We start from the raw sequence: 23,030 nt of genomic DNA on the forward strand, positions 1-23,030 counted from the left end.
TTGTGTTAATTTTCATGACAATGTTTTTTTATGGAAATGAACGGAAGTCAGTTGTTTATTTTTTCCTAAATGATGTATTACATGAAGGGAATATTCTTTACAATCTTTACAATTTCTTTTTATTTTAGTTAATACGTTTCATTTATCTAAAAAAAGGTCCTCTGTAATGATATTTGTACGCCAATGGATTTTCCAGTTCAACTGAATTTGTACGTCTAAAATGTTATTGGCCTTGGAAAATTAGAAAACAATTGCTATATAGGATTCCGAAATATGACTAAGTTTTATTTTTTCAACTTTTTTCCGCCATTAATTTTCACTGTAGAAGCTATCTATGTATTTAATTAATTTTCCTACATAAATTGACAGTCTCATGGGTTACGTTAAACCCAACAATTTATGGATTGTCAATTTGTTTAGACTGAGCATAAATGAATGAACAACCTTTTATAGTTGTAACACATCGATCTAGAAACATTTTGCATATTTTAATATACTATAATAATAATCGTAACTTTTGAAAACATTTAGGTAGGTACTACAAAAATTAACAAAGTAAAAATGATTATAAACAGAAGTATCTTCCCCAACAAAAGTAGGAAGACCCGATATATTTTACTGCTTACCTAAAAATGACTTAAAACTGGAAAAGAAATAATGAGTACATATATTATTTAATAAAAAATATTACAATCAATTGGACAATCAACAATGACCTTTGTTTTTATAGTAATTCCTCGTTTTTCAAATCATTTCTATTTCATTACCTACATATCTCCTTACTAGGAAATATAATTATTTAGGCTTAACTATTTTTGCAAAGGACAAAAACGATTCAAAAACCTATTTTCAGGAGGCAGCCCAAAGGTATACCGACACCAGTTGGCATATCTTCCACCAAAGCAGAAAAAAGTCCCCGACGGCACTCGAAAATGGCAGCGAAACGTGCGATAAGCTCGAGAATGTCGACCAACAGAAAGAAAAATCAAGTTCGGTACCAGTATCGAACGGAACCATACCAAATAGTAACGATGCAGTGCCAAATTCTAACGGAGAAACAAACAAATCTGACGGCACCGAGACCCCACCGTCTAATAATGATTACGAGAGAATCGACGGTCCCGAATCCTTGCAAGTCGTGCAAATTGAAACCGTGGAAGTGACCTATGAACCTGCCAAAAGTCAAGTCGAAGTTGTTTTGGTAAGAGAGTGTGCAAACTAACAGTGCATCGTGTTCTTACTAACAACCACATTTTTCACAACTCAGAACTAATACTTTTAATTTAGTAGTAGACTGTACTAACAAATGTGCATCTTCTGTGTTTCATTTAGATTAATAAAGATTTACACCAAGTTCACTTCATGTGTTTTTTGAGTAGAATTTTTTTCCATATTACTGAAAGTGAAAGAGGTTTTAGGATACATCTACTGATACATAGTGTATTTCTTTATGCAGGAAAAGGTTATATTTGAATTTTGAAGAACTAGAATTTTAAATGACCTTCAAGAGCATGATCAAATAACTTAGTGTTGCTGGTCTAAACATTGTTACATATTTTTTTAATAATTTGGGCTGTACAGATTCTTTCTAGACACTCCAAAGTAGTTCTCACGGTCGTAGACGTTTTAAAATAACAACAAATAAAGTAAACAACATAGTAACCATATAAATTCGTGGAAAGTAAATGCGTGAACTAGTGTCGGCTTCTTCGTAAAAGAACTATGAAGGATGGCCAGAACAGCAATAAAATTAATTGGGTGTTTCTTCGTCGACTTATAGCGTGAGACAATCCGAAATTGACATTTACAGTAGCACGAGGTTAAGAAAAAATATCACATATTCTTAATGTTACGTGTTGGAAGAACCACCTAGGATGGAACCTAGGTGATAAATTAAGTTTATGTTTATCATCAATAAAATAAACCAAACTATATTTTGAATTTGAAAATTCCAAGCAGCCACCAAAATGCGTGCAACAAATATCTGCCAATACATTTCAAAGCAATCAGGATTTTCCTTTATAACGACAATTTCTATCTCCACTTTTATTAAGACAACTCGACAATAAACTAGAGACGCACACATAAGGTATATTTTTATAACACTCTTGATAAACTTCCTGGAATTCTACATAAACAAGTTAGTGCCAGTAAATCAAATTTCCTTGAAATAATAAGGTCATTATTCTAGCAATGAAATATACGTTGCACTTAGTATTCACTCGATTAAATCAAATGACATACACTATCACTAACCAAAATGTTTAAATTTAGCGGTCACTTCACAGGCTTCAAAAAAGTAAGCAGTCTTTTGGTTATTAATTTTATACGAGGAATAATGTTTTACAAAAAAACAGTTAAGCATTATATTTTCGAAATATCTTTCAGTGGCACAAAAATGTACCAGAGCGCCATAATGTAAATATTACAGAGTGTTTACAAATTTAGAGAGTTTATTTGAAGAGTAAATAAATCCAAGATATCAAAATTCGATTGGCAGAAATATTTTTTGCAAATAGAATAATTTCTTTTTAATATCTACTGGCTACTAATACGAAGAAACATTTTTGGTACCACTGGCTCCATCGATAGCTCGGTTTGCTCTGTTTACAAGTTTTTACACAAATCCCTGTACATCAAATGTACCAACAGGTTTTTATTAGTACCTTCATATATTACCATCATGTTATTAATTCATTGTTTCTGCATTGATGGGCGTTTTTAGGACGTTTATTTGCAATTATTCAGATACAGACCCATACGCACATCTCGGACAAGCACATGCAAAGAAATTATATAAAAACTAGGTTAAAAAGAAGAATCCAGAAAAAAAGTAAATGACACAGGCTAACTATAGTAGAAGATAACTTAAAATTGAACTAGCAATTTCTCTGTTTACTACAAAAATAGCGGAGGGCGCGCTGTCTGCAGCCACAACTATTCATCTGTCTTTATGTAGGGTACTATTCCAGAGGTTCCCAATAAATTTAACAATTTTAATTATTATTAATTTTAAGTACTATTCTCAGGTTCAATGGTTTTAATTATTGAAAATGCGTATTATTAATACATTCTATTTAACAATAAGAAATCCTCCCCAAATTTTTTCAGCTGAGGATACAAATTTGCAAAATTGGAATTTGACATAATATAATTGGTAAAACGAAAAATTTACCTGGAAAAACTGAATCAAACTTGCTTCAGAAATATAGGTAAAATCGTGGTGTGAATGTAGTCAGTCGGCAATATATTTATAATAACAGACAATTTAAGTTAATTCCGATGCCAATATATGCCATGATTTCGTTGAATTACGTCACCACATGCGCGTAGACACACAATATTATATTATCACCAATAAACGATACAAATCTTTTGGATATTGGATATCACTTATCTCCTAGAAGTGTTACTAGCCTAGGAGAAAAGATCCTTTTGATCAAAAGAGTAGAATATATTTCCATTTCCTAAAGTAACGGCAGTATTTTGGCATTAAAAATTTGATTAACAAATTGGAGTTGCAAATATTTAATATTTTAATGTAAAGTGTAGGAAGAGCTACAGGACAGCCAAATATCCAGTTCCACCTCCTCGCAGGTATAGATGCCTCATCAATTATATACCTACATATATGAAATTATGTACATTTTATATCGCGAACTGCGACAGGACAGATTGATGACACCCATGCGCTATTAACTATCGCTTTCTTAAGAATGGAGTATTACAAAAGGATTATGGGCCAGGCACCATGCCTTAACACTGTCCGTTTCGCCAACAATATGGCCAAGAACGCGCTAAGATTGAGTATCGCCCAGGAGAGCTTCTTGCTATATAATGCCCCCTCGTGGTTTGTATGCGTGATAAATTACACCTGGAACATTATGAGCACATCGCGCGTCGGAAATTGATATTTTTTATCGGCGCACCCCGTATGTATATGGCCCGTTATTAATCATAACATGTTACGATGAACTCCGATACACTAATGTAACAACCGATAGTTCTTCGGCTTGATGTTTGCGTAAAATGCATATGGTAGGATATATTAATTCTTCAGAATAGAGCATGATACTGATATCAACATATTTTTTTCTGTTAACTTCTTTAATGTTCTAAATTCTGATTGCTGGGCTATGTCAAGCATAGTAGGAATACAAAATGGTACCGCCCTTGTCAAGGCAATACGATACTAATTCTAGATAGCGACTTTTCTATAAAATTCCTGTGATCTTTATTTTTACTATCGATAAGGGTGGCAGGGACTTTATAGTATGGTAGCATCTAGCAGTTTTCTTCCCAACTAACTTTATTGTATACAGGGTGTTAAAAAAAGAGTGTAAAATATTTAAGGAGGTAATAGTATGAACCAAAATAAGCAGAAAAGTCTCAATAAACATGGGTCCGCAAAGTAACGGTTGCGGAGATATGGAATGTTTTATGTTTTTTAGCCCCTTTTTTTATTTTGCAAAAACGTTGTGTATTTTCTTATAATAGTTGGTTGATGTTTAGTGAAATAAACAGTACGTATTTGACAGTTGTTCTCAGTGCACAAGTTTTCTTTCGCTATGGCTGGTTACTCTAACGCAGAATTAACAGACATGCATTTCATGTATGGTCGTGCTAATGGGAACGCCACCGAAGCGCGACGTCTTTATGTTGACGCTTATCCAAATCGCCAGATTCCTTCACAACGCATGTTTGGAAGAATTCACCAAAGATTGCGTGATACCGGTTCCTTGAGCAAACAGTGCCATTTATCCGGAAGACCAAGGTCGGTATCCACTCCTAGAGCAGAAGAAGAAATTCTAGCACTGGTAGAGCAGAATCCAGGTACGAGTGTGCGGAGAATATCAGCCGAGGTAGGAATTAGTGGTCCTCTTGTTTGGAGAATCCTTCACGAGCAACTGCTTTATCCATACCATGTGCAACGAGTACAGGCCTTAAATCCAATAAATGATCATCAAGCACGTTTGGTTTTTTGCCGCTGGTTTCTACGTCATGATGCTGAAGACCCTCGTTTTCTTGCAAACATTCTTTTTACTGATGAGGCCGGGTTCACAAGAAATGGAGTGTTTAATTTTCACAATACGCATATTTGGGCCGACGAAAATCCTCATGCTCTAATAGAATCTGGACATCAGGCACGTTTTTCATTAAACATTTGGATGGGTATTGTAGGTGACAGGTTTCTAGGTCCTGTTGTTTTACCAAACCGATTAACAGGCGCTGCTTACCTCAACTTTCTGCAGAACACACTGTATGAGTTTTTGGAAGACATTCCTTTGAATCAGAGGCAACAAATGTGGTTCCAGCATGATGGTGCTCCAGCTCATTTTTCCATGGCCGTTAGAGAGCATTTACACCAAACTTTTCCACATAGATGGGTAGGAAGGGCCGGACCTGTTTTATGGCCTCCAAGATCGCCTGATCTGAACCCTCTAGATTTCTTTGTTTGGGGATATTTGAAGACATTAGTGTATGGTACTCCTGTAAATAGCCTGGAAGAGCTGCAGCTACGGATTAATCAAAAGTGTCAAGAAATCCAAACCAAGGAGGGTGTTTTCGAAAGAGTTCGAATATCGTTGAGACGAAGATGTCGTGCCTGCTTGGAAATGGACGGAGGGCACTTTGAACATCTTCTGTAACTTTGTTTTTTGTTTGTTAAAAGCTTCCTTTGTCGGTTTATTCCTAATAAAATAAAATGTTTGAAAAACGAATAGTGGTCCATATCTCCGCAACCGTTACTTGGCGGACCCATGTTTATTAAGACTTTTCTGCTTATTTTGGTTCATACTGTTACCTCCTGAAATATTTTACACTCTTTTTTTAACACCCTGTATAATAAACAAAAAAAACACTTATCTTCAATGTTCACTATAAGTACATAAAGAAAATTGTTGTGTCTCTACTTCTCCATTTAAAAATGTTCTTATATAGAAATATAGTTCAAATTTGTACTTCCGACCATGTAAAATTTGTACTTCCGACCACGTACTGTTTTTTTTTCTATACTTCATTTATTCTCAAATCAAGGATGGTATATTTATACATACGCAAAGAAATACATATATTTTTGATGCTGATGTACCGCGGTCTTAAACGAAGTAAAATTTCTTCCATCAAGAAAACGTTCATTTAAATGAAGACAATTTATTTAAGTTTATGATATGGTTTTTAGCATCAACAATATATTTCTTTGAGTATATACAAATATACCATTCTTGATTTAAGAATTTTTTTTCTGCGTGTAACAGTCTTAAGTGCAGACTTGAATGTGAACAATAAATAGCATTACAATGCTAAAATTTGCCACAGCTTGAAATTACAAAACATCTATTACTGATCACTCTACTCAAATTATTATTGAAGCAAGTCGTTGAATGTTTGTACAACGATGCTGAACCTCAACTACATCACTACAATCACTAACAATCGTCTGTTATCCTCTGCTGTTTGTAACACTTCTACGATGTAAAGCTAGGAGGTAGTTCTACTTTCAATTTTTTAACGTCTTCCACTGGACTTTCTATCTACTTTTCCTTTTTCGTCTAGGTCAGTCATAAGTTGGGTTCCATACAGTTATTGTTCTCAGTACTATCTTGTCTACCATCTCATCGAAATCTCACCGATTTAATAATTATTACAATATTTCTTCTTCCCAGTCATTAACCGCCTGCGCTTATTTTGAATTATTTTCTTTTGGATCCATTATTGATATTATTGTTTTTCCTTTTAATATTTTTATATTTTGTTTCTTGTTCAGTATCACTGTTTCCATTACCTAACTATACTACTATCCATCCGTAATCGGTATGCCTTCTGGATGCTTTATTTAGAGATATAAGTAACAGCCCTGCAACAACTAAACATGAGCAGCGCTCCCATCGGTTGCCCCGAAAACTATTTCTTAAAGGCAGGAAATTTGAAATATAAAGTACCTAGACATTTTAATGTAATCTAACAGCATTTTCGATTATTTTCACATTTGCCTCGTGAAATGAGGCTATTTCCATATTTTATTATCCAAGTTGATAGTACAAGACGATGAAATCCGTGATTAGCGAAAGGCAGGGGCCGATATAAGAGTTTTCTCTATATTCTTCCTTTTAGGAATTAATCAATTCCATGAGTTTGTAGAATTATTTGAAATGTAATGCTGATTTTATAGTGTATTTCAATTAAGTTATCACAAAAAAGTGCTTATTAAATATTTGAGCTACAGATATAAAATTTTATAGTAACTTGCAGTATAGATTACAAAATGTATGCACTTTAAAAATAAATAGCCAACCATTCTCACTAAAATCTTTTTGAGTATCGTTCTAATTCATAAATGAACAATAATTAATTCAACCAACTATACATATGAAGATATTAATAAAGCATTAGTTTATTTGTAATTTGTCAAACTTTGTTTTGCAGTTTATGTTGATGTTTCAGGAATATAATAATCTGTCTCAAAACTGTACTTTTTAAATTTTCTAAAGATTGTCAAATTAATTTATCAAAGGCAACGACTGTTTTACTTTTCATTCATATTTTTTTAATAATAGCCAATTGAGCTAACTAGACTTGATTAACACCTATAACAAAAAAGTTTTAATAATTGTCTCTCATCTCTTGTTTCTATAAGCTGAATTCGTAATGAACTGCGACAAGTATTTGCATGGAAAAATAATTAATGGAAATAGCAATCACTTTTTATTTGGTTTGCTCTTAATTTCCACCCCAAATCCAAACAAGATCAACGATGATCCCATGCAAACGGGACTTTTGTTTGGATACCAACAAGTATTTCTCTTCATAGTCCGGATGTTTTCGTCAATAACCGCACCTCGAAGTTTTATAGGTTCTTTCGCAAAATTGGGTTAAAGAGCACTTTACTAATAAAGGTCAGGCAAATTAGAGGCAGGCAAACTAGATAGCATGAATACTATAAATATCTGATAAGCTACATGAAAGATTTCTAGTCTTCTAGTGCTAATTAAACAGTAGAGAGTAGGTAAAAACAAAATTTATGTGTAACTGTAACAAAAGTATTCTTTACAAAATAATATAACTAAACAAATCTAAGAAAAAGCTTTTAAAGAAAAATTTGCACTGTTTGAAACATCTTTTGAAACATCTACCTAGTTTTCTAAGAGAATTTTTTATATGTGCTAGTAAAATCAATATCTCGTAAGAGTTTCGTATACGTTTAAGTTTGAGCTAGGCAAACACTATACTCCAAAGAGGAAAACAGAATAAGTAAGTACATTACAACTCCAAACTTTGCAAGGCCCAAAGCAAATTGAAGGGGAGTCTAACTTACGCTATTTTGTTTATCTTAATCGCATCCCTGTTAGTTTTAAAAGGATGTATGTGTATTACAAGAAGTTTTAATCAAATAGATTCATCTAAACTTTGGGATATCACAGGCCCTTCGGGGTAGAGTAAAGCAAAGACTTCACAGCGTACACTCTAGAAAAATGTTTAGTAAATTTAATGTTTTCTAAAAAATGCTGTGAAAATATGCCTCACATTAAAATTAATACTCACTGATAGATGATAATGATAGGTACAATTTATTTCTCACCAATGACAAAATGGCGTAAGGCTGTCAGCATTTTCGACATGTCTTACCAGAAAACGATCAGCAAACAAGAGAAATTGGTAATGCATTTTGTCTTGTTTCACCGTAAATTTAAAACAAATAACAATATCCATTAATTCTGCATCGCCATACACTTAAGCCATTTTGAACACTCGTAAGACTGATTGTCTCTTGTCAAATTAATCGGTTGAAACTACCACCTTGAGCAAAATACATTTTTTTGAAATCTGTAAATATTTTTCCATATTTTTTTATATCTATTAGGAACCCTGTATTGCTAGCAAAAAATTAAGGACTGTAATTTTACTATATTTCTTTTACTATATGTCTTTTTGCGGTATAGCCTTCAAAGGTAATTTTTTATATTAATGAAGTCAAAGTTTATCGTCTTTCAAAAATTGCTTAGCTATTTAACATACCAGTATTAATATACCTATTTATGTAGATTAATGCATTCAAAGAGATACATATGTTCTTACTGGACTTGTTCTTACGACTGAGGAACAGGAATCCTAATTTAGCGTGACTACGGCAAATGATAAATAACCTGTCCATTAAATGGCAAACTTGTCAATATTTTATATTGTTGTGAAAAGAGAACTACATTAGAGCAGATGGGTTTATTTAACTCGATGATGGGTAGATTAGGCTTGTACGAAATTGATATTGATAGAAATGAGGCACAATAATAAACTAGGCGTATCTTTCGATGTTGGACTCATATAAAATAGTTCATAGTAACTTTATCGATGCCAGAAATGGCCAGAGTTTGATGATTAGTACTGAGAGATCCAATAATGTTTGTCTACATTTTCGGTAATATATCAGTGTGGTTAGAGATAGACATTTTGTGGTTGGGAGTCGTCTATGGTCTACTCATTGATATGGTTACAACTATTAAGCTCGCATGCAAGTGTTTATATTAATATTATTATTCATTGATGATTTGAAGAATTAAATTTATTATCAAGATTATTTTTGAATCTGTATTGAGTTGGTAGGATGGAAATGAAAATAATCGATTTAATTTGATGACAACTTTCGTAAAAATTAAGAAAAGACGTTTATAAACTTGAAGAGGCTATTTAAAAAATAAATCATTTGAAGGCATAGATTTACAGAAAAATTTTTTGCAAATAGAATGTTTTTTAATGTCTGCTAACTTACCAGCGCAATATACAGAAACATTTTTAAAACGATAGCAAAGTCGACTCTATTTACAAATATTTTATTACCTCGCAGTTTTCATCAGCAGCTCAATTTTAGTATGTTTATTTGCACTTTTTAACAAACATTCACATACATCCCGGACAAACAGTCTTATAGAAAAACAAAATACACAAAAATAAGAATTTGTCACTTTACCTAAACATTTGTTCGTTAATAATTTTGCTTGAAATCTAAAGTAAAACTGATCGTAACTTAAAATTGAACTAGCCCTGCTTCTGTTTGCTACAAAAAAAATTCATATAGGCGACGATATCAGAGATTCTCAATAAGTTTTAACAATTTTGATTATTATTAACTGTTGTGCAGTTTCGACAGCTTTGATTATCGAAAATGCTTATTGTTGATAATGAATTATATTTACTATTAAAAACATTCCATGCGAGTTTGTAAATACTGTATATGTATTTACACAAAATTCTATAAATGGTTTAAAACCATGTTACGTTTATGTTCTTAGTGTTCTTACAACTATTTGTTCCGTCTGACAATTTGAGAAAGTAGAAACTGCCAAGATTTATGGCAAAGAAGAAATAATTTTCTTTACTTTCTGTAGAAATGCATTTTAATTTACATTAATTTCTAAAACACACATAGATGGAATCGCTTGATGAAAGTGATAACAATAATTACGAGTACACTATTAACTAAACAATTAAGTTTCTTTTATTTTACCTGCTTGTGACCTGATGATACTTTGCTTAGTCTACATTCTAAAATTTCAAATATATATACAGATATATACAGTAATATCTTTGTAAAAATTAATATGAGTGGCAATAAAAGTGAATAATGTATATACACTTTTAAATAGAACACTGAAATATACATAGCGAAAATGAAGTATTTAATAAATGCAATTTTTATTAATGGCGGCGACACATTCACTACTTTACGATGAAGCTTCACATCGATCAATTTATTCGATACGTATCTATGGCCTGGCGTGTTAGAAGATTCGTTTAAGTTTATTTCAGTCATATACTATAATTTATGAAATACCTACATTCCTTTCTTCCACAAATATGTTACTGAACTTCTAAGTAGTTACACATAAAATTACTAGTTCATAGCCCCAACGCCATCACAAAACACGTATATTCTTATACATTTAAAACACGCCTTCATAAAAACCGTGTTCCTAACCAGACATCCAAATTTCACTTCCTTCCTCTCGCTATAACACAGTGGTCTTTTATTTCTACTTCGGCACCTCAGTCGTTTACGCGGAAGCCAAATAAATAAAACCGTACAAACTGTCAACGTCAGTGTACCCCTACGCGACGCGTGGTGGCCTGGTTTCCGAGGGGTTGGGCGCCCTCAAACCGACACCGCATTGGGTGTTCCTCGTCCCATTCGAAGAACATGTGTAGCACTTTACATACGTGAGCCGCATTGCTTGCTTTCCCGTGCACGGTTGAGCACGTGCTTTCGCCGTTTCGCTGTTCGACGGTTTCTTAGTCGGCTTCTTGCCTGCCGATCGCGGATAGCAACGGTGTAAACGCTTGGTTCCAAAGAGTCTGAAAAGTAAGTTGTCGATTTTTCAGGAATAGATTATGGAAGAAGAATAAAAGTAGTGGATGTAAATGCTTTCAAACTGCATGTTTCTTTACAGGATGATCTAGAAGTAAGTGTCAAAAACTGTGGGGTGATATAACAACCAAAAATAAGACATTTTTTTCCTATGAACCATGATAGCATTTATAAATTGCTATTAAATATGTTAAAGTAAGGACTGACACCCACGTTTATACGTCATCAGCATCCAAGAGGTCGCGACGTTCTAGGATCTAACAAATTTCTCCATTTATCATTAATTTATTTCCTGTACGTTAGAGAATAGAAGCTGACTGACTTTGGATCAATCAATTGCATTTCACTCGAAAATGAAGCGTTAACAGCGATTTTGGTAATCTTGATATTGCTCCAACATACAATGATAGGATGGCATTAACGGCTATTATTACTGATAATAAATTCTTAAAATATTACAATTAAATTATTTTTAAAGAATAGATTCATTTTATTAAATAAACGCAAAAAGAAGTCAAATGAATAAATAAATACTGACCGTGCTTACCAAAATGTGAGGAAATGTTGAGAACTACTGGAATCGAGAGGGAATGACACATCTTAGTAAATACTTAATGTTGCAAACTCCTTCACTGACATAAGCGAGCTCGAATTAAAAAACCAGCAATATCGTCAGGTGGTTTGGCAACACAAAAGGTAGTATTATAAAATTGTTCATCATCTGAAACATTAACGGAGAAGCGATGTTGAAAACTTCACAGAATGGAGATTTCCAATAGACTTAAAAATTCAGTTGCGATTTAAAGTACCGTCATATGAGAGTAAAATTATAACTCGGTAAGCTAGTGGCCAGTTACAAAAGTTTATGTAAAAAAAAGATACCGTAACAAAGCATGGACTCTTTGCACATGAAATAGATCAAGTGGTACTACATTTTTACTCATACTAGATTAATACCGAAACATTAGTCATATTTAGATGCGAAAGTATGACAGTTATGAAACAACTAATCATAATGCGAGTAGTACCTAAATATACTGTCGGAAAAAAAAACAACCAACAGAACTTTCAGGCTATTAATCAAGGCTTTCACATTTCTTTTTTTTTACATTTTCGCAAGTATATAAATTTCTGTAGTTATATTGTCATACATACACTTTGTTCTATCGAATGCAACCTGATGAGTGAAAGAAAAATATTTAATATTAAAAAAAATCCGCTATTTCTAGGCTGCTTTTATTAAAGTATTTTTTGTTATTCGACTTCTTTGTAGTTGTAAAATATATAATTAAAAAATAAAATAACCGATTTTAGTTTGCAGATTTTTGAATTATTGTTCAAGGAAATAATGTTGAAACTTGAAAAAAAATATTAATGCCTATAATATGTGAAGACAGAAAATTGAAATTTAATATATATTTTTTAGTTAAACATCTCTTAATGAAGTAAAAAATATATCTGTTATATTTATTTAAAAAAATCATTCATTTTCCTAACCGAGTAGGAAAAAATGACAAATGTCATACAGCATGACCGATTTTAAATGGAAATCATACCATTGTTAAGGAAGATTCATTGTCCTATATAATTCGGCTGTTCTTTTAAAGAGCTTAAAAAACTATTATGTTACGTTACTTTTAAATTTATTTTCAATTACCGTAGCCTACTTATTTTTTTATTCGTTGTCAAATTTAATTAAAATTGATCAACAATATGTTTAAAATATGATTACACCACTGGATTCTTAATTGAGTTTGTATCAAATATCGTGAAAAAATTAATTGCTAATTGCATTAATATTAACGGTTCTGATCTTCCTAAACAGATTGAACAATCTATAGAATCATAAATAAATTAAATAAACACGAAAAATATTCACTAATTTGATCTTTTTTTTATTAATGCTCGTTTCAAATTAAATAATAACGTAATTTTAATGCAGTTTCAATCCAATTTTTTTTTAACTTTTCCTAACAGTTCTTAATGTTTGGAGAGTAATTGTAATTCCCTACAAGCTTCTGTTACTCACCCCATTAGTTCTTTTCTGTTGGATGTATTTTGCATACTTTTGATTTAAATACACCTATTAGAAATAAGTCTAGTATTAAAAAAAATAAATCATATTAGATTAAAGTAGTCTACTTAGGCAGAACAAAAATAATAAAACACATCAATTTAATTTTACAATTTGCAATGAATATTTTTTTCACGAACACGAACAAGTACAATTGTCTAATGTAAGTCGTGTGGCGTAGTTAAATTTTAAATAAAAGAATCGTCAACCAATTTATGTCAAATTTGACAAATAAAAAAATAAGTAGGCTTTTGCAACTGAATATAAATTCGACGCAATGTAACGGATAAAAAATATTTCTTTTATAACGGCATTACCATCTGAAGTACTTAGATCACACTGTATATTTCCCATGATATGTAGGTATATCTTTATGTATTCCACATAAAACCACAATAGTTCTTCATTTTTTCTTGGTAAATATTCTTTTGGACATAGAATCGAAACATAATTAAGAGTTACGTAGTAGAATTGTACAACCCACATGAAAAATCAATGTAAAAAATTATTATAAGCAATTAATAATCCAACAGAGTATACTCGTGTAGTTCACATACTTTAGTAATTTAATATGTAGATGATACAGTAGAATTTACTAATTAATGCCATAATGTAACGTATAATTATAATTGGTTTCTAGTATTACTATTTTAACTTAGGTACGCCATTATACCAACGTCATGTTATTCATTAAAGAAGAGTAGCTACGAAATTAGAAACCATTATGCAAATTGCTTTTTTCTATTGCACCAAAGTGCCATAACACATTTAACTGTGTATAATTAATGATGTATTTAGATGATAAAGAGTGTAATATATATTTAAGTAATATCCGGTTCCATAAAAACATCATTAATTACTTTAAACGGTAACAGGTAAGTGTTAAATTTGAAAACAGTTAGTTCTAAGATGGGAAGATGAGTTTCTAAAGCAAAAATTTGCCATCTTATATCAAATTGCGAAAAGAATTGAAACAATTCCACCATTTCATGCTCAGAAAAATAATTTATTTTGGAACGCGAGGATGTGGGTATAATTAGTTTTAAAGTAGCAGTACGAATTTGTTTGTCTAGACTTAATGGATATTTGCAACATAGGGTACTATAAAAGAATTGTGTTGTGAAAGTCAATAAAATAGAATGTCTCCGTATTAATTGGTGTATAAAAGAAAGAAATAGTAATAACAATAAATAGTAATGATAGGTGGTACCTACATATTTTTGTGAGAAATATAAAATCTTATCAAAAGATTGTAAATTTTTATATTGAAACCCCGCACAACTGTTATGAAGAATTTAGTATTTGTAATTTCATAATTATTTTATGTCTACAACGATACTCATGAATAGGTATATTTATATAAGTTTACAGTTTAAAATTAGGCTAACATGTGTTTAGACAATAATCATAGAATTTCAAGTGTCATATAGCAGGATTCAAAATTAAAGCAATTTCGCACTGAAACATATTAACAATTTAAACAATTACTAGAAACACATCGATCACATATTTATAATTCCATTTTATTATTCTGTTTACAGAATGCAGTGCATAGGTATAACTTATCTATAATCCTATCAATATGTCTGTTATCAGTTCTATGAAATTACTGATTACGACATTATATGGATTAAATAAGCGGATTACTAGCATAAACAACTGAAGAGTTTAGCAAAAGAATTGGTTAAGGTGACCGTATCCCTGGCCGAGAAATAGTCAAATTTCTGGCGTTTTTAGATACTCAAAAACGTGTAGAACAAAAGTAAGCACAAAAATAAAATCCTTGATGTTATGTTTATTCATTGTTACTATTTAAATTTACTCAAATAATCCTAATCCCACATTTTAAGAATTATTTTCACGTACTTATAAATAAAAGTAAACAATGTTATATGTAGGACTAAGCAAGTAAATGTTATAAGAATATTTACATGTGGAGTTATATATAAAAAAGTTAGTATTTTCGTAGATTTCAGTACCTAAAACCTTGAATGGTTTGATTGTTTTTTCTACCTGTTTATTAGTTTTACTGCGACGTCTTTGAAAATACTCAGATGGCATGACATAACATTCTTATCATTTGATAAGCTTTAGATTATTCAGTTATTAAATGTTTAAAATTATTTGTCTTTGTGGAAAACACTACTTCAAAAATATGGCGCCCTTAAGTTCATTTTCTAAAAATTGTGGAGATATTGGAAACACCATTTGGTAACTAAACTAATTACAAAAAGATTGACTTTATCCTGTTCTTGTCCTGTATTTTATAAACAAGGTTTATCTCGTGAGCAAGCTCATTTGAAAAAGTAGTAAGAAAATATAGATTACGAATTTATTTCATATTCTATTTCGTCAGAATCAATATTCCATTTATTTATTCATTGTACCATTCACCTACAGCTGATTATACTATTGAGCCAAAATGTTGGTTTTGTTTTTTACTCTATTTTAAAGGTATTAAAGGCTAATTCAAACAAATTAATTTTTTTATGTTATCAAACAACAATCTTTAGAAAAAGTTATATTTTGAAATGACTGTCAAAAACTTTGAACATGAGTAGGTCGACTATAATTGTTTTTCTAACTGAAAGAATATTTGCCCTTTTTACAAATTTTTGTAAAACAAAATTTATTATTAGTTCTCTTTTAAAGGTCAAGGGATCAGGGTAAGTCAAACAAATTAAAACATTTTTTTTAATTTTACCAAATGAAATTAATCAACGTTCTTTGATACAAGAAATCTAAGTATGCATTTTTTTATATTATACGTCTTCTATTCTTCCTAAGAAGAACAGTAATTATAAAAAGCACTAATATTAATACAATTAGCAATTAATATTCTCACAATATTTGATACAAAGGGAATGTAAAATCAAATTGCACAATTAACTTAACATCTTTAAAACAGAATAAAAAATTCGAGGCCAAATAATAAAATATATATCGTATACCTATTTTAAATGAAATTGTTTTTATTATTATTATTAATAAAGCTTCTTCTAAAAATTGCTTTAAAATATTCAGAAATATCCACTGATATATCCTGACTTACATGCTTAAAGCTATTTCTTTTCCATATGACTCTCTGACTCCCTGACGATGGCGTAAAGCCAAAACTAGTAAAAAAGCATAAATAGTTATACTGAATCTTAAGAAAACTCTAATTTACCGCATCGCACTAAAATTTTCAGAGTGCGAAACCCTTTAAAATGGAACGCGAAAATAGGTCGTCCATCGTCCGTCCTTCTCCTTACTTCCTACTTCTTTGCGGACCCCCAATTAGCCTCCGCGAACGCCGAGACCGAGGGTTTGACCGTTGCCAGGCCGGTTCAGCACGTCGCAAAGGCCGCGAAGCCAAGAACGGCAACTGGAGGAGAGTCAGTGACTCCACGGCATCTGCGACTCCTGGTCGCGACCTCCTCTGCATCCCCCGGTGAAGTGACGTCGGGACGCCGCGAGTGTCGTCGCGGCGTCGTAAAATGTGTAACAGTGCGATTGCCGGCGCCCGCGCTGTCGCACTGCCACCGCTCTGATTTTTCGATCTGTCGTTCGTGTTTTGTTTTTCCCAGTTTTTGCTGACATTGATGGATAGTGCGCTAAGCTCCTCGGGATCCTCTTGGTGATCTCCCGATTTCGTTACGAGACGTTTCAAGGAATCGATCTCTCGCTAAACGCATAACAGGTACTTTTCTTGCCGCTTTGCCACTATCACGTTACGCTGACACAACCACAAAAAAACTTTAAATGTGCAAAGTAGACGCTTCTCATGCCTTTTCATTACCTTAAAAAATACGTTGCTTTATTTTTTACCAGCATATTGAAAGCAACGTAGTTTTGAATCCATTCAAAATATCTTGACTGCAATTAGCAAGAGCCAAAGGACAAAATTTACTTTACTGGCTGAATAAACTGTTTTCCTTTTGTTTTTGATTTGTTGTCCATGCTTAGGAATTATTGGATATACACATATGTTATTTAATCAAATTGAAATAGCATCAAATCACTTAAATTTATGTTTATACGCAGTATACCTTATTTTTACATTTTTGTCAGATATTATACATTGTCTGGAGGCCCACGATTTTATAGACTCTCACGTTTGCTTTAGTTGTGACAACAAACATGTGCATGAAGTTAGAGTATGAAAATTCATAACTATTGCGAAAGTTAAAGTAAGTCTAGACTCAAAACATTGTTGTAACTCATCTATTCATGTACAATTAACTTGCACAAGTAAAATTGCACAAAACATGGAATTTCACACTTTTTGCACAGCTTTGTAAATCATTTAAGACATAAATTTACACGAAAACAAAACCGTAAATGTACACGGAAACATTTATACTCTTCGTTGGATGAGCCAAAACTGTTCATAGTTATTTAACACTTATGTATACAGAGTGTTCTAATTTGCACGAGCCAAATTTTACCTTGACAGAACTTAAAATAAGAGAAAAGTCTCTGTAATTATAAGTCAGAAAATGTTTAATTTCTGAGATATAGGACATTTTAGTTGAAATGGAAATGTTTTTGTTTTAATATATTCGAAACGCTTTATGAAAAGCAAAGGAAAATTCAAGATATTTTATCTTTCCTCCTTTAAACACGGAATCACCAAATCGCACATTGATGTCGATAAAACATATAAAACCTGTAAAAATTTGTTTTCGAATATTTTATCGACATCGTCAAAAAAGCATGTTAGGTGTCAGTTGCCTTATGTAGATTGTTTTTCAAGAATAAATGGTGTAAATTATTTAAGTATTTGAATAAATCAAGTACCTATATATGGCTTCATTATAAAAAGGAGACTTGCTGTTTTAATTAAATTATAATTATAATCACATTAATGTCGATTTTAAAATAAAGTTTCTTGATTACCATAGCAACATATTGTTGTGGCAATGTTTTAAGGTTCCATTAAATGTAAAGAACATTTTGGTCCTTAATGTAATAAAATCTATTATATGTTTTAAAAATACTGTAGTGTTTAGACACACATTTATATTATTTGTATTTGTAGTATGTCGATTTTTAAACTATAAGTTAGTCTAGACAAGTACTAGACGTACTTTTTATAACAAGTATATTTTAGATGATCTATAGATAATAAAATCTCATTCATAAACGATTTTGGATAGTTATAGATCTAATAAACCGTGATTTAGTTTAATGCGTATTTCTGGAGATCATACAAGGGCGAATAAAACTGGATGATATAAATAATCTTTTGCTTTACTTATATTTTAATTTTTTTTTTGACAAAAATTGTCTCTTGCTGTCTTCGACAATAATTAAATGATAAGAATAATAAAGATTTCAAGGATTAATGGGTAAAATTTTACTTATAGGTACCATCAGTTTTATACGTTCCTGAAAAGATAAAAGTGAAATATATCTGAGTAAACTTTCATTAGTTTATCTTAAAGCATACGTTGTCTATATTAAAACCCACCCATGATTTTTTCTTATTTTGTGGAATTTTATAAGCAGCTAAAGAAGAGTGCAATACGAGAACACGTAAAAGATTGGACTGATATATTTTAAAGTGAGCTTAATAGCACGTTTTAATCAATATACCTACCAAATATAATTAGAGAATACTTTATTAGATTGCCAAATAAATATTTATAAATATTGGATATACATAACTAAATCCAATAATAATAAGTTCTTCATTGAAGAAATAGTGTAATAAAATTACGTTTAAAAACTGTAGGTTCCATTGAGTCTGTTGTTGAAATAAAAAATTAAATTAGTACCAGCATTATCTATCTTTAATATCATTATGCACGGAGTTATTTTTAACGAATGTCCAAAATTGATTATATGAAAAAAATATCTTCGATCCCTTATACCAAAGTTGTAGCAAAGTAAAATACCAAATACGCAGTTAAACAATTTTTACTTGTTCATATTATATACAGTGTAGGAAAGTACCGAAGGTCTATCAGATGTTACGTGTGAGCGATAAAATAAGCCATAGAAATCCAAGTCATAGACAAGGATGGCTATAATGAAGGCGTCTAATAGTCAACGCCCATTTCGCCCTTCCACAAATAAGAAGTGGATCTTATTTGTGGAAGGGCGAAACGGGCGGTGACAAAGAGAAGCCTTCATTATAGCCATCCTTCTCTATCGCATGGATTTCTATGGCTTACTTTATCGCTCTCACGTAACTTCAGATAGACCATCGGTACTTTCCTACCCTGTAGATATATTTATAATACTATTAATAAGAGACATTTTTAAAAACAATAAATTTGCTTAGTACCTGCTACAATTTGTACAAGGAAACTTGCATATCAGCATAACGATTCCTTCAAACGAATCAAGGTCGCAGTGTTAGTATTTTGTGAAATTTATATTAAATTATAATAAACCAAGAAAGCCACAAAATATGCTTTTATATCAACAACAATAATATTTGTAGCATGCGAACTATCTGCCACTATTAATAGATTAATAAACAATTAAGTTTTTAAGCTGTAATCTGTTTCACTGATAATTGCACACAATAGTGTATATTTTCAGTGAACATGATGAAACTAATTACTTGGTATTCATTGAATTTGTTTCGTTATACCTAATATAAAATTAATGACTCTAATTTTTCCTTTTTTGTAACATTAATAGATGAAACAAAATTCTAAGCACTAAATACTGGTTAGTCAATTGTAGGTAAATTTTAAAAAATGTTAGAAAAATAAACACTGGGCAACCTTTGACCATAAATGTTAACGATCAAAACCTGTGGACGACAATAACAATTTAAATAAGGTTAACTGTACTTAAAGCGTAATCTAGCTTATAAATACATTGCTATACTCAGCATTTATGACAAAAATTCCTAAACAAACAATTGTGAATTGTTTCATTCAACTCTTAATCGCAGGATAAGATTTATCAAACGGTAAATGCTATGACTATATGAATTTAAAGCAAGGCTGAGATTGTAGATAATTTTGCAAAATTCCATTGGTGGTTAAAAATTGCTTAACATTATTTCGCTTTAAGATACATGAAAATAGTAAAGAAACCTATAATGTTCAATTTGTAATGTTTATTTAAGCCCGTTTTTCATTTTCCTTTCCAATAATGTCGGCGAAGAAAAAATGCACTAGGTATATGTTTCCCATATGTTTGGCTGAAGAAATTAGCGTCATTTGAATGTTATTAAAATCGCAGTTTACTGTAATACACACCTAAAAAATTCTTAAGGTATGTAACTATTATAATAAACTTTTTCATACAACTATAATTAACCGTATAGGCATGTTAACGCATACGAGTACAACAAATCACCTAATTAGAATAGGTATTATTTTCGATTGTTAAAAATTTGATTTGAAAAAACATATACTTTACATTTTACAAATCACGATTACCTTTCGTTGTCAGCAGTCAAAAATCAGTTAATGCTTATATTTATGTGATATACTTTTTCTATTTTATATCACCATGTCTTTTTCTGTAACAAATTAATTAAAGAAAGCAAATTTTGTAATTACTTATAAATGAACTGAGGTGTGCCCAAATTAGCGAAAAATTTCATGACATTGACAATAACTATAAATAGTGTTATGATTGTGACCAACCAATAAACTGATTGAATGTAACAAAACCGTTGATGCATATCGTGCTTAAATCACCAAATTAATTATGTTAAATGTTAATGGAAAAAAATAAAATGCTGATGTTTAGAAAAAATATTCCTTATGCAATATTTTACGTGTAAGTTTACAAACAGGGATTTATTGTTTCCTCTCGATTACCAGGAATATTTTAAGGAAATTTATATATAGGAATGTTTGTATCGGTAAGGTTCGGTAAAACCTTATAAGCAATATTAAATGTAATATTTCATGGAATATAACCGCATTCCATGAGACGATCAGTTCTAGATGGCTCTATTGTGAAATAATAGGTATGTGCCAGTTGATTTTAGCAATGTCAGATGTGCTTGGTTAAGAATACTCGGAATTCGTTTCTTCACATCTTATTAATTTTAGAACTGTGTAATTATTCCAATTTTTCTCGTCTGGTTTACCATTTCCTCCTATTTTTTTTTTTTATAATTCCAATACAAATCAAGTTTCCAGTTGAAATAAATGTTTCGATGTTCCTGTATACATTATTTTATCAAAAGTAATAAATCTAGTATCTGAACACTTATAATATACTCGTATTTACTTCATATATACAGGGTAATTCAGTCATTATGTCATTAGGAACTAGGGAAAAATGAGTAGAATACGCTGAAAAAAATTTTCAAATCATTATTTAAACCCCATTTCGGACCGCTACTGACCGCTGACGCACAAAGATTTATCAAGAGTGAATCTTGACCAACCGTAATATGGGGTCATTACCCTAGATTTTAATGCCTTTTTAATCCGTAAGGAGCCTACGGCGAATAAATACAGCTTTTTAGCTAGACACATAAATAAATAAGACATTTTTACATTTTAAATAGTAGCTATTATTTATTTGTTAATAAAAACAAATGTATAATAATTGTTTTCCCATGTTAGGTTATTCAATTTAGTATTTTTAAGATTGTTAACGTATTCACGTTTTATAATTGAATATGAGTTTTTAGTATCAAGTATGTTCAATTAATCAGTTTGTAGTACGTATACCTTATTGTGTGACTTATTGCTTTTCAATGAGTATGCTACCTACCTATTTAAAATGACACTATGGCTTAAAAGAAAACACTCATTCGTCCATAAGTTTGTTATTAAAGTCTTAGGACTTTGATTTTGAAACCAATTGAAAAATTCAAATCTGGTGGAATATATTTTGAGACCCTAAATTATTTGTTAAATAAATTATATAGAGTATTAGGTATGCTGCAAACTATGAGTATTTTAGGTCAAACTTTTAGACGACTGGGCAAAAAATTTGTAATTTCGCTTCGACCTTCGAACGCTCTAAGTCCCGGTTAAAGGGTAATTTGCTTATTTTTTAAAAGGTCGAGTAATTTTTTTTAATTTTCTGTCTTTATTAGGCTTTCCGAATACATGGTTAAAATTAATGTCATTATGACTGAATCACCCTGTATTTGCAAGTTAGAAGCTTAAGTAAACATTTACCTGTTAAAGAAGCTTATCATTCATTTAAAAAATACATATATATTTGTATGTCAAAGAACTAGAAAAAAATACCTGCCGAACTGAAAACAAAAACAATTTACAAATTAATACTAGCATAATTTTCTTTATTTCTTCTTTTGTCCAAATATATTTATTAAAAAACAAAGCAAGCAGAGAAATAGTCACTTTTATCTTCTGTTTCTCCTCGTTATAACAGCTAACTCTGGAAATGCGAAAATAACAAAATAACTGCAAATGAAGTAATAAAAGAACTATAAAAAAATATAATTCAGAAGATAAGACAATAATATTTGCATTAAAATAAAATACGTTGATAAAATACACTTATATATACCGAGACAATAGAATGTCTTACATACTTAAACGTATCATTTGCTTAAATGCTTAATTTATTTTATGCCCACTATGTTTTATTACGTCTAATTCTGGAACTTACTTTGTTTATCTTAGCTTTCAAATTTATAACACCCATAAAAATATT

At 31.1% G+C, this 23,030-nt stretch overlaps 1 protein-coding gene across 8 annotated transcripts in view; it reads left to right on the top strand.

Moving 5' to 3' along the window:
• Nucleotides 1-23,030, top strand: part of LOC108903388 (tensin-1) — a 627,358-nt gene that overhangs the window by 412,956 nt on the left and 191,372 nt on the right. For 7 of the 8 annotated variants that reach the window (XM_018705546.2, XM_018705547.2, XM_018705548.2 and 4 more), the window contains one exon: nt 854-1,201. The exons of the other annotated variant lie outside the window; for it this stretch is intronic. In XM_018705546.2, coding sequence (XP_018561062.1) covers nt 854-1,201 — 348 coding nt within the window. The remainder of the gene's footprint in view (nt 1-853; nt 1,202-23,030) is intronic. 8 annotated transcript variants of the gene reach the window in all.

The sequence above is a fragment of the Anoplophora glabripennis genome, unplaced genomic scaffold (genome assembly GCF_000390285.2).
Source record: "Anoplophora glabripennis isolate ALB-LARVAE unplaced genomic scaffold, Agla_2.0 scaffold52, whole genome shotgun sequence".
NCBI lineage: Eukaryota > Metazoa > Arthropoda > Insecta > Coleoptera > Cerambycidae > Anoplophora > Anoplophora glabripennis.